Source organism: Sitophilus oryzae, unplaced genomic scaffold, assembly GCF_002938485.1.
Source record: "Sitophilus oryzae breed Bouriz unplaced genomic scaffold, Soryzae_2.0 scaffold_815_pilon_pilon, whole genome shotgun sequence".
Classification (NCBI taxonomy): domain Eukaryota; kingdom Metazoa; phylum Arthropoda; class Insecta; order Coleoptera; family Curculionidae; genus Sitophilus; species Sitophilus oryzae.
Window position 1 is genome coordinate 1,794,024 of NW_022147434.1, and position 12,790 is coordinate 1,806,813.

The 12,790-nt window shown below is 32.1% G+C and overlaps 1 protein-coding gene across 1 annotated transcript in view; it reads left to right on the forward strand.

The window, feature by feature from the left end:
• Positions 1–12,790, forward strand: part of LOC115889577 (hydrocephalus-inducing protein-like) — a 220,623-nt gene that overhangs the window by 25,219 nt on the left and 182,614 nt on the right. The window contains exons 6-11 of the mRNA XM_030909629.1: positions 964–1,201; positions 6,420–6,624; positions 7,950–8,017; positions 9,225–9,382; positions 9,444–9,683; positions 11,903–12,027. Coding sequence (XP_030765489.1) covers positions 964–1,201; positions 6,420–6,624; positions 7,950–8,017; positions 9,225–9,382; positions 9,444–9,683; positions 11,903–12,027 — 1,034 coding nt within the window. The remainder of the gene's footprint in view (positions 1–963; positions 1,202–6,419; positions 6,625–7,949; positions 8,018–9,224; positions 9,383–9,443; positions 9,684–11,902; positions 12,028–12,790) is intronic.

Genomic DNA, 12,790 nt, shown 5'->3' on the forward strand with positions numbered 1-12,790 from the left:
ACATGAGAAATTTGATTTTGATGTCAATATCACTCCTACTAGTAGAGGGCGCCACCTACATGTGTGTTACCTGTTTTGAAGCGTAATAACTTTTTGTCCGTACCTGTATAAAACTACCTAGCAAAAAAATATACATTTCCAACACTTTTTACGTAAAAAATATCTCTTTGTAAAAATCGCTACGAGCAACCGTTCTTAAGATATTTAGAATGAAAATAGTCAGTACATGTCATTATTGACGAAAAATAAACACGTTGAGTAGATAGTTATTTCACTGAAATAATAAATTTGGGAAATTTTTATTTTTTTAAATTAATCATAAATTTTTCTGCAAAAAATGATGATAAAATAGTTTCTGTTGAACTTTTGACACAAAAACATTTCAAATTTATGATTTCAGTCTAATAATTATTTAGTCAACATGTTTAATTTATGTCAATGATGACAGGTATTGATAATTTTGATTCCATATATCTCGAAAATTATTACTCGTAGCGATTTTTATCAAGAGACCTTTTTCACGTAAAAAACGTCGTAAATGTATATTTTTTTACTCAGTAGTTTTATACAGGTACGGACAAAAAGTTATTACTCTTCAAACCAGTTAAAAAATATGTAGGTGGCGCCCTCTACTGGTAAGAGTCATATTGACATCAAATTCACATTTCTCATGTCAGACAACACCAAGACACCAATTTTCATCAAAATATTAATGTTACTTCAGAAATTATTTGGAAAAAATCGAAATAAAAATGAAACTTCTACACCCTGTATCTCCGAAACTAAGCATTTTAGGACATACATTTATACGAACTTTTTAACTTATTTTTACCTGCAGAATATGCTGCCGAAGTTTCCGGAATACAATTCGGACCACCCTGTATAATTAAATAGTAACAATAGCAAACTGAGAATATCTTAAATATGATTGAATTCTAAAATAATTTTAATTGATATATTTAGGTGGGAAAAGTGTTGCCTCGTTCCGAATTTGAATTTACAGTTATATTTTGTCCCAAAGAAGCGAAATATTACAGTTGCGTTGCCTATTTGGATATAGATGGAGTCGAAGAGAGAATAAGGGTAGACTTGCAAGGAGACGGAATCGGACCACGAATGGCCTTAAATGTTTTAAGTATAGAGGCAAATCAGATTTATCTCACAGATAAGCATCAATATGAAATTGCTGTTTTCAATGAAGGTAATTAAATGTATCGCTACAAATGGCAAATGCATGATTTGTATTGCAACTTTTTTAATTAAAAGTGTAGCTGATGATGAGTGCTAATATTTTTTGACAATATTCTACTAAATTAATATTGTGGTATAAGAAGGCGACCATTTGTGAGGGAATCAAGGCAGGAGGAGGTCAAAGCGAATCTCACTAAATGTGTGAAATTCTCAACTCTGTGAAATTCTTAGGACTTGTTGTAGACAACTCGTTAAAATGGGACTTCGAAGCGAACTTTTCACATCGAAGCTCTATCAAAGAAACTAAGCGCTGCCTGTTTTGCGCTAAGATCAGTTTCTAAGGAACTTAACTTCCTAACCTCTAGAATAGCCTATTATGCCCTTTTTGAGTCACATCTTCGTTATGCCCTTCCATTCTGGGGTACTTGCTGCGCAACAAAATTTGATCGTATTTTCAGACTTCAAAAGAGAGCAGTTCGATATTTATTGGGACTGAACAGTAGAACTCACTGCCAGAATTTCTTTAAAAATTTCAAAATACTGATTCTTCCCTCTTTATTCATTTTTGAATCCGTTTGCTTAATCCGAAAGCACATATCTGCTATTCCCGAAAGGTCATCTCATAACTATCCACTTAGGAATGCGGAGCACGATCTTTATCTGCCAACCCTGAGCTCAGAACTAGTTAAAGGTTCAATACTGTACAATGCCAAAAAAATGTACAATCATCTGCCTTTAAATATCAAGATGATTTCGCAAAGCTCTGAAATCATACTTACTGGAGAGAGCCCTATATGCGGTAAATGACTTTTTTGTTGATGTTTAATCATGAACAATTTTGAATTTTAAAATTTTGATCATCTCACAGACTGGTCAAAGGTCAAGTATTTAATATTTTATAACTCTTAAAATTATATCTATTTACTGCTTACTGATCTGCAATTGTCCATGTATGTTATTTTTGTAATTTTAATGACTTAAATTTTTTTGAATTATATGATTTGTGTTGTGTATTTTTTGTTGTTTGTATATTTTTTTGTGTGCTTTTGTTTGTTTTGTGAGTGCTTTGACGATGAAGCTGTTTTGGCTTTTTGCACAATAAAGCGTTGTTTGTTTGTTTGTTTGTAAATCTCACGTGGGGGATAGAGATGGTTTCGGCAATTATCACGTAATTTTTTTCCGGGAAAAAATAGTGTAAAAATGTAAGAAAATCAAATTAACTTACGCAAGACGCGCACCAAGGTGGTAAGTAAGTGACGTGGCAGCGGCGTGGTAATCGAGTGGCAAATGGATCTGCTAAAGCCTACGTAAAGAAATGCTGTCGCACTAATAACAGTAGGGTGGCGGTGAAGTGGTCTTTTGTAAGTGGCGTGGCATCAGTCGGGTACCACTAGTTCCCGACAAGTTTAATTTTCGACTGGCAAGCGGCTGGTGACCACATAAAGTTTGAATTGCATCTGCCTTTTCAATACGTAATTATATTATTTAAGTATTTTTTTACTGAAGTGTAAATTATATTATCCTTAGTTCATCCTCTGAGGCTGATGACATTTTCGATAATAATAAAATTACAGATGAGATGAAGCAGTAACACCAACGTCGCTTGCTACTGCAGTGCGCATTACTTCACTTTCATGCCACTTCGCCGCTATTCCAGTGCCACGCCAGTTAATCACCATTCCTATGCCTCACGCCATTTCTTTGCTTCACCACCGCCACATCATTTCAGTGCGCGCCTTGGCTTAAGTAAAACATGTTTCTAGACTAGAATATGTCGAAATCTGACATAATTCTTCTGTATATTAAAATCCATAAATAGATGTAAAGATATTTTAGTATTGATATATATCGAAAATGTGGTTCCCGATCTCTTATTGGTCGAAAAATTATAGCGCGCAGTTTATTTAACAAGACGAGCTACTGAATTTCTGTGCACAAGCAATAACAGTTAGAGTCAATCAGAGCGAAGGCGAAGGAGCAGACGATTTTACTGAAAATTGCATGGATTAGATGACCAGGAACAGTCACTCTTGAAACCGTGCACTAGTTTCCACGACCTGAATTAGAGCGCTTGCACACACACCAGCAAAATCGGTGCCGGTGACGGTGCTGAAATCGATTGCAATATAAGTAAATTAGCTCAACTTAAGGAATTTTCTCAAGCCTGGGGTAGTGGTAAATGGAAAACTATACATATATAAATACTATAATAAAAATTAGAAATTTGCTACTATTTATAGTAGAAGATAAATATAGTTCTATGAAGCTAACCGATATACTTTTTTTGTAAAGGGAGTAGAAGCAGTCAATAAGTCGATCGTTAAAGCTATTATTCTCCTTATATTTTCCTTGACTAACTAGATTTGATTCTCCAATATTTCTTGTACGTAAATATATTTTTTCTGTATGAACGAGTAGGGCTAGCGAAAAACATGCTATTGCCAGATTAGGAATTTTATTAAGCATCGATGAGATAGACGATCATTTTTTAAATTTTGAGTTTAATCTTAAAAATAAAATTCTTATGTATTTTTCGGGAAACGGGGTTTCTAGAATTAATAATAATCCAGATTTTCAACTAAATCCCTTCGAACTGACAATAACAAAATGGCGACAACGTGTTCAGGGGTCGGCTGTCGGCTCCTTTGTTTTATTTTTCTGAGCCCACGTGCAAGACGCCGCACACTGACCGGCACATCATGCCGTCTGTACATCATCCGCGACTGGGCTCTCCCTCTCTCTCCGCTTAACCATAGAGCATAAAGACTACTAGAGCCCACCCGGGACCACGTTTGCAATAGACATTTCGATTGCGTCACCGTCCTTCCAAAAATATCAAGAAACTTTATTCTGATAATATAAAAGATGTTGCCACGAACATTTAATCATTAAATTATAAATTATCCGACATATTCAATTTTTCATAACTTTCCAAGCTATGATACACACTTTATACACTGTTTAATTTAATAAATAATAAAATATATAAAAAGATGATACATACTTTATAAAATGTTTAATCAAATAATCAAGGAATTACCTTTGATATTATTATTGATATCTCCAATACTTTCTCAGCATTTATAGTAACTGTTACTAGTAATTGTCTTTAGTTTGAGGTTACAATTTTATTGACATACATAGATCAATACAATACAGCCAAAATTAAAAATGAATTGCGCTCTCATAAAAAAGCACTTTTTTGTTACTAAAATGTCTCAACAGCCTCAGTATTTATTTTTTAATCTCAATCTAAAGTATTTATCGACATTGAACAAGGTCCCATCGCGAAGCTTGTATTCCCTACACTAATTTGAAGGCTCACAAATACGGCTCACTTAAGCGACTGTCACATAAAAACTAGACATTGTTATTTATTCAGCGTATGGCTCTAGTACACATAAAATCACATGTTATTATCACAGCTGTAAATATACTAATAATAAGAATACGAACAAAAATTGGACATGTCAAACACAAAATGTAAAAAGGAAAATTTAAAATATAGTACAAAACAAACTTGTCACAAACACACATCTAGTCTTTTTATATAATCAATCGCACTTGGCATTGCCTTCAGGAAATCTCCAAAATCTCCCTCATCTGCCGTTAAAGCGCATTCTTCTCGAATATGTCGAACAGTCTGTCGTAGAGCTCCACAATTACATACCGGAGTGGTGACCTTTCCCCATTTATAGAGAGAATCCATGCACCTGCCATGTTCGGTTCTCAGCCTGTTTAGCCTGTTTACTAACTAGACATTTAAAATCGCTGTAACCTTAGTAAAGTAAACGCCACGAATGTTTGGGAGTGATTCATCGCCTGATGAAGTTAGAATCGACACGCGCGCTATCATTTTTACCTTTGAATAAGAAGACTAAGGAAGGAGCATATCACAAATCTTAGGTACACCGCGATGGGCCTCAAATATGGCCGACTTAAATTCCGGTTTATCAGTGTCGTTCTAATTTTATTTAAAAAATGTAAAACTATGATGTAGGGTAGACGTGGGGTAGACTCAATAATTTGTTGTTTTATTTTACGGTGTTAATAAATGTTGGTAGTTATTAAAATTGTTATAAAAATATATAATTCTAATAAAAATAGATAAGTTATAATAAGTATTTATTAACACAAACATCCGATACGCTACTGAAGCAGGTAAGTCAAATTAACGTATCTAAATTCTTTGACATCTAATCTTTGACAAGTAATAAATAAAAGCTAAAATGGAAGAAAAATATATAGTTTAGTTAATTTAAGTGAATTTCATAAATGATCGGTTTACTACACGTATGTATATTATATAGTCACTTACTAGCGAAAAGTTGTTCCATTATTTCACTCAATTTTTGCCGAGATCTACCGCACGCTACACAACCAACTATTTTAGAGTCTTTTTCGATAACTCGCGATAGTGTCACTGTTAATTTAAGTTCTGCCACAATTTCCATCTAGATTTACTACCTTTATACAACTATCAGTAGTAGAATAAATAATAAATAACATAAAATAAGCACCGTAAAGACTGACAAATCCACAAAATTTCAAATCAAATTCAAATGTGTCAAATGAATCGTCAAACAGAACTGTCAAGGATCCCCACCCTAGAGTGCTTTTATGGTGTTTTTTCCGCCCACCATGCATGAATACATGGATAGCATTATGCTCCTCCCTTAGTCTTCTTATTCAAAGATTTTTACATTAAAAACGTAAATTTTTACCGCAGACGTGGGTTTTTAAAGGCCCGGTCTAATCATCTACCTGCGTCCTCCTACTTATTCTAAAATGTTAGCGTGATTGACAAAGACGATACTATATCGCGTTTCTTTGATTGATTCGTTTTTGTGCGTCAGTCCATTGGTGTGCTTGCAATGCGACCAATGGGGCATTCCATTTTATATTTATAACCAAATATATGTTTTGACAAGACTTTGACAGTTAAAACAACAAATTAATACAACAGATTATATATTGATTATTATATGACTTGAAACACCACGGCACTGGAATTAAGTTTTATGTGACCTTGAACAGATTAGTTCACATGGTAGCGACCGATGAATCACTCCCAAACATTCGTGGCGTTTACTATAGGTGTCTTTCAGGAGATACGCAAGCAAAATTTCCTGAATTTGATGCGTGATGTTGCCGAATACATCGTTGTAAACTCTTTAGCCTACCCTAGTAATATAATTTATTTTAAACAGTTACTAATTAATTTTAAGGTATTATACCTGGGACTGTGTCTTACATAGAAAAGGAATCGAACTTCGGTGGCACAATCAGATGCATTCCTAAAACCTTCAACGTGAACGCAAATGAAAAAAGGGCATTTATTTTGGTGTTCAGTTCTACAGTTCAAGGCGATTTTCTGGAAACAATAGATTTTATTATACAAGAATCCGGCGAAAAACTTCAGTGTCTCTTATCGTAAGAACATTAGTGTATAGGACTTTTACAGAACATGTAGTATTCTTACAAGATGTTTCATACAACCCGATCATTATCGCCTATAAACTGTTGTTTTGCCTGTCTCTATCCTAGTGATTTTTTTCACCATTCTAGATATTTGTTAGTAGATATACAGGGTGTCCCAGAAATAAGTGCAAGTATTTTAACTGGTAGTACAGTTCAACCAAGGGCGTAGATAAGGGGGGGGGGGTGTACTGGGGGACAGTACCCCCCCCTGACGCTTGACGAGATATGAGAATTGAAATAGTCATTGACTATGAAAGGATTTTTTTTAATTAAAATCCGACATAAGAACACTTTGTATGCTTTTAATTATGTTGATTTATCGTTTATAATATGTTCGACCTAATTAAAAGCACACAAAGTGTTCTTATTAACCAGGACAGATTAGTGGGGTTAACTCTAATCAATATCCATAAAGATATTGAAAATAAATGTTGATGCTGTTATTGATAGGTTTTCGAAACAGCGTACTAGAAAACTTGATTTTGTTTTGTAGTTTTATTTATAGTTTATAGTTTTATAGTTTTTTTGATAGTTTAGAGTTTTTTATAGTTTATAGAAAATTAACTAATAAACGTCGTTGTTTCATTTTTGTTTATGTTATTTACAAATCTATATTTTAATTTTTGTGTTATGTTTTTATATCTTTTTGAAGACAAAAAAATCGCCGTCGTTTTAATTCGACAAAAAAATTCCGACGGTGATTTTTTTTGCGACTTAATCATAGTACCACCCCCATAGCATACACCTATCTACGCCCCTGAGTTCAACCCCAGAAACCCGCCTATGAGGTTTTTTTCGCGAAAAAAATTTTGAAAATTAATTTTTTTGGATTTTTTTTTAGTTTTTACTTAAAAAACATAATTTCTTGATAATATGACAACATAGGCATTAGATTAAATTTACAAGAAAGAAAATCAAGAAAAGAGCAAGTGGTTCTGATTTTAGCAAAAAAACATTTTTTTGGAAATTTTTAAAGTAAAATAACTCCGTTATTTTGGACGTATTTGAAAAACGATAAAGAGAAAATATGTTTCTTTTATCGAGATCTACCAGCCCTTAAAATACTTGTACTTATTTCTGGGAAACCCTGTATAAAAAAATAAAATTTATATCATGTATTTATATTTTTTTATTGAAATTTATTTGAAGATGAAACTGTTTTTGTTACTAAATTGAGAACGGGTTGAGTAAAGATCACTGTATTCAATATTTTTTTAATCAATTTATTGATAAATTAACTCATAACGTATTATTCTAACTTCTGTAAATTATTTTAGAGGAAAAGTAATATGCCCGTTATTGAAATGTCTACCAAATAATCTTGAATTTGGTGAAGTAGCTATAGGTAAGTACCCTGAATCATCAAACACATAATTACATTACCTAATTCAAAACATCCGGTATTATAATTTATTATGCATTGAGGAAATAGACGATGTGTGCCATAATTTGACATAACGTTAACATTTTGTTTTATGTTTGTTCTTTTTTCACAAAAACAATATACGTTAGTATAAAAAGAAAGCAAATATCAGTTGTCAAGAAACCATAGGAAAACTATAAAGAGTGAGTCTTAAATATGTGCAAATTTTTTCAGGGGTGATATATTTCGATCCCAGGAACACGTCTAACGAGTTGTTTTTCTAAAAAAAAGATGTTGAAAATCTTACATTTTAATTTAAATTTTACTGTATATTTTAGAAAACTTTTTAGAACTGCCTGTTCACCGCAAATTTTCCCAAGGTATAATTTGTTATAGTTGTTGTAGCTAATACTGGAATGGCGGCCAAGACAAGATGCTCTTAGAAACAGAGACAGACCTCCGACAAGATGGTCAGATGACTTAAAGAGATTTAGGGGAAACTGGATCCAAGTGGCACAGGACCGAGAACAGTGGAAAGATTTGAGGGAGGCCTACGTCCAGCAATAGACACTTCAGGCTGGTAGATGATGATGATGATAATTTGTTAATCGCTGATATTACCATGGTTGCGGCACCAGGGATGCAAACTTTTTAGAAATAAATATTTTTTTTTAATTTTCAAACTTGAATAAGGCGTTTATTTTGGACTTATTTGAAAAGCGGTAAAGAGAAAATATGTTTCTTTTATCGAGATCTACCAGCCTTGAAAATATTTGCCCTTGTTTAAGACTCGCACTGTATAATATAATCCAACTAAGTATAAAGATTCAAACAAGTATAGCCAAACTTCAGGGAATGATTCGTAGAGCGATTTTATGTTATTTATGTAGTTAGTTTATTGGTCAATATTTAAATGCTTTTTCAGTGTAGAATCAGTTCTATATCTCGTCAAAGTTTAAATATATGCGAATAAGCCTGTAAATAACTGTAAACTAATATAGAATATAAAAAATAAGGACATATTGATTTGATGGTGATATTCGCCTATAAAAGATTTTTTAACCACCTCCTTACCAAAAAAAGGAAACAGACGGGAAAGTTTTAGTTTTGGATTATTAATAAATGGCGAAAACCGGACATAAGTGGTCCAACTTTATTTAGTTGTTATTTTGTTTATTTCTCTCTTTAGGAGTGGTACATGAAAGGACAATTGATTTAATTAATGAATCTAGAGTAGACATTTGCTTTGACATTGAAGTAAGCTATGCTCCTTCAGATCTTATTTACTTATTTGAGATTTCCCCTACAGATGGTTTAGTTAAGCCACAATCAAGTACTCCTGTTAAGGTTGTAACGGTTATTATTTATTTCAACAGCATTATTTTAAATATGGTATAAACGATTTTAGGTTACCTTATTTTGCGAAACAGACTGCACAGCAAGCGGTGTGATATCAGTAATTATGTGGAAATCACATCAGTATACCGCCACAATTCCATTCCATTGTACCTGTTCTTGTCCCAGAGTCACATGTTCCCCTGAAAAGATTATGATTAAGTTTTGTTTTTTGAATTGTAAATATCAAAGATCATTTAAAATAACAAATGAAACAGATATAGCAGGAAATATGGAATATGTACCAGAAGAGGTACGAAAATTTTTACAATAAAAAAATAATATTACATTGTAACTTGATGACGTATGACGTCTTGGAAATGACAAAGAAAATGAAAAAAGGATACCTTATACAGGGTTTTAAATAAATGCACATATTTTTAAGGGGTAGTATGCTTTTACCCCAGAAACACAATTATGAGGTTTTTTCGCGAAAAAAAAATTTCAAAATTTGAAAAAATTGATAATATGGCAACATAGGTAGTAGATTAAATTTACAAAAAAAAGAAAATATTCAGTGGTTTTCAAAATTTAAGCAAAAACATTTTTTTTGGAAATTTTCAAAATAAAATAACTTGGTTATTTTGGACGTACGGTAAAGAGAAAATCAGTCCTGAAAATATTTGCACTTTTTTAAGACTCATCCTGTATATTATTTTTATCTTATTGAATTTGCATTGTTATTCTTAAATATTTAAAAAGTACTAGGCATGATTGTTTTTATTTAAAACTTATATTACCACAATAATTTATAGTTTTGGATATACTTTTTATGATCCAGTTAAATTTACAGGGTGGTCCTCTTACCTACATTAGAGGAATTTATTATAAGTTTAGTATAATTAGAATAGTTCCAACAGGAAGGCAACATAAATTAATATAATAATGAATTGATCTGGCATCTGTTTATTTTCATTTTCTCGCAGAACGTTTTATTGTGCAAAACGATTTGAGTGCCTTTTTTATTACTTTTTTTTAGTTATTAACCAATAAGCGTTTTCAAGTACAAATGTAAACAATATATAGGCATAAGGTATTCTATTTCAAATAACTAAGTTGACATATACAGAGCGATCAATAATGATTGAATTCAACAGTTGGCAATACTGTGTTAGAGGATTTTAGGATTTGTGATTGGTACTGATGCTAAAAAATTATCTATCAAAAAATTTAAGCAAATCATGTCCATTCAATTTGACGTCAATTTTTTTTATATTCTTGAAAATTTTCAAGTTTTGACTTTGCTATTTGTAAAATCGACATATTTTTCAATGTAAAAAATTACTATTTTTCAATCCAGTTATAGTGGACAAGAAATACATACATAATCTTTGAATAAAAATATTAAGAAAGGAGCATATTAAAAATCTTAGATCGACCGCGACGGGGTCTAATTTTATTCAAAACGTGTAAAAATATGATGTAGCGTAGACATGGGGCCTACACTCAATAATTTGTGGTTTTATTTTTACATGATATCTTCTAACATTTTTTTTTGAATAAAACTAGTTTGCCTTAAAGTTTTCATTTTTTTTCCATTTTCTATAATTTTCTTCCAAAAACTTTAAGCGATTCGAATGAAAGTTTGAGGGTAAAAATTGTTCTTAATGTTAAAGTTTGAGGGTAAAAAGTGTTATATATATTCTAGTACTAAAAAAGTGTCGACATCAGACTCCCCAGGCACGTGCATATGGGTTATTACTGGAATATTTTATATATTTTACTACAAAAAATATGGTGCGTCACTGACTCTTTTCTTTCCTTAGCAAATTCTATAGGCCGTTTAATGCCGATTAAAAGTTTTTTGATTTCTATCCCCTTGATGAGCAATTTTACGCATAACAATAAAATTAAAATAAAGATAAAATAAATAAATAATGTTATTTATTTAATCAATTTTAGTATTAAATTTAATTAAAATTTATAATACTGATGTTCAGTGCTACTTATAGCAAATTCAAGAAAAAAAATTATGTTATTTGAAATAATTACAAAGGATCTATTTTTTAAAGTTTTAACATCCTGTAACTTTATAACTATGCATTTCCGGAACCATATTTATAGGAACATTTTTTCATATTTTTTTACAAGGAATCAATGAGCACTTATTTAATATTTTAACCATTTAATGACATGGACATTTTTTAAAGGTTGCTTTTTATTAGTTTTAGGTTAAGGCAAATTAATAAAATTGTGTTTATCTCATCAAGGAGGCTGAAGTCGGCACAATATCAGGAGACAACTTTCAATTGGCCCAAATAAGTCGAACATATAATAGCTTTCACCCTGAAAATTTCATAGGAATCGCTAAAAGCACTTGAAAGAAAATTATAATAGACAAAAATTAAGACTTTAACACTGTATGTAGCTACGAAATCTCCCCACGAGAGACAGTACATGTTTTTGAAATACTCTGTATACCTACTCTTTCGATGAATAAAAGAACAAACGCAAATTTTATCAATTTTGTAGAACGTGGAGCAAGCTATTCTCTGTGAACTGGATGATACTAAATTTTACATTCCCCCTAAAGGATCGATAGATGTCCCAATAACTGTAACTGTTACTGAATTGGGCCCGCAAGAATTACCTTTGGTGTAAGTTTCTCTTATATCTCTATATTTATAGAAATAATTGCATAGTCAAAACACTCATGGAGAAAAAAAGTTGATCAGAAATCATAGAAGTGTCACACAATAACTAACTAACTTTTGATTAAAATTTGACATACTGGTATTAGTACGAGAGCTAGCAACGTCGGGAAAACAAGTATTTTAAGACGTCTGGTTCTTTGATACATCTTTTACTATGCTCTCTAGAACAGCATTCGTTTCGTCTGGCTGCCGGTAAACGTTGCGTTCCCTACTGCGCATTGAAAGAAGACCCTATATTTTTATTAGTCTTTTAAATTCTAGTATTGAATATAAATCGAACATGTCTCCATAGCGCAGTGCGTAGAGTTTCCGATAATGAACCGATGATTCAGAGTTCAAATCCGGGTCAGGTTACAGACTTTTTTATTTCTATTTTCGTTTATATTCTGATAGTAAATTACTAAATATTTGTTTTTTTTTAATTACCAGAATTATTTAATACTTTACTATCAGAATATAAACGAAAATAAAATAAAAAAGTCTTTGACCTGACCCGGATTTGAACTCTGAATCTTCGATTTGTGTTCGGAAACTCTACGCACTGCGCTATGGAGACATGTTCGATTTATATTCAATACTAGAATTTATAGGACTAAATTAATAAAAAATATAGGATTTTCTTCCGATGCGCAGTAGTAAACGCAACAGGTATCGGTAGCCAGACGGGCCGCATGCTGTTCCAGAGGGCATAGTAAAAGATATATCA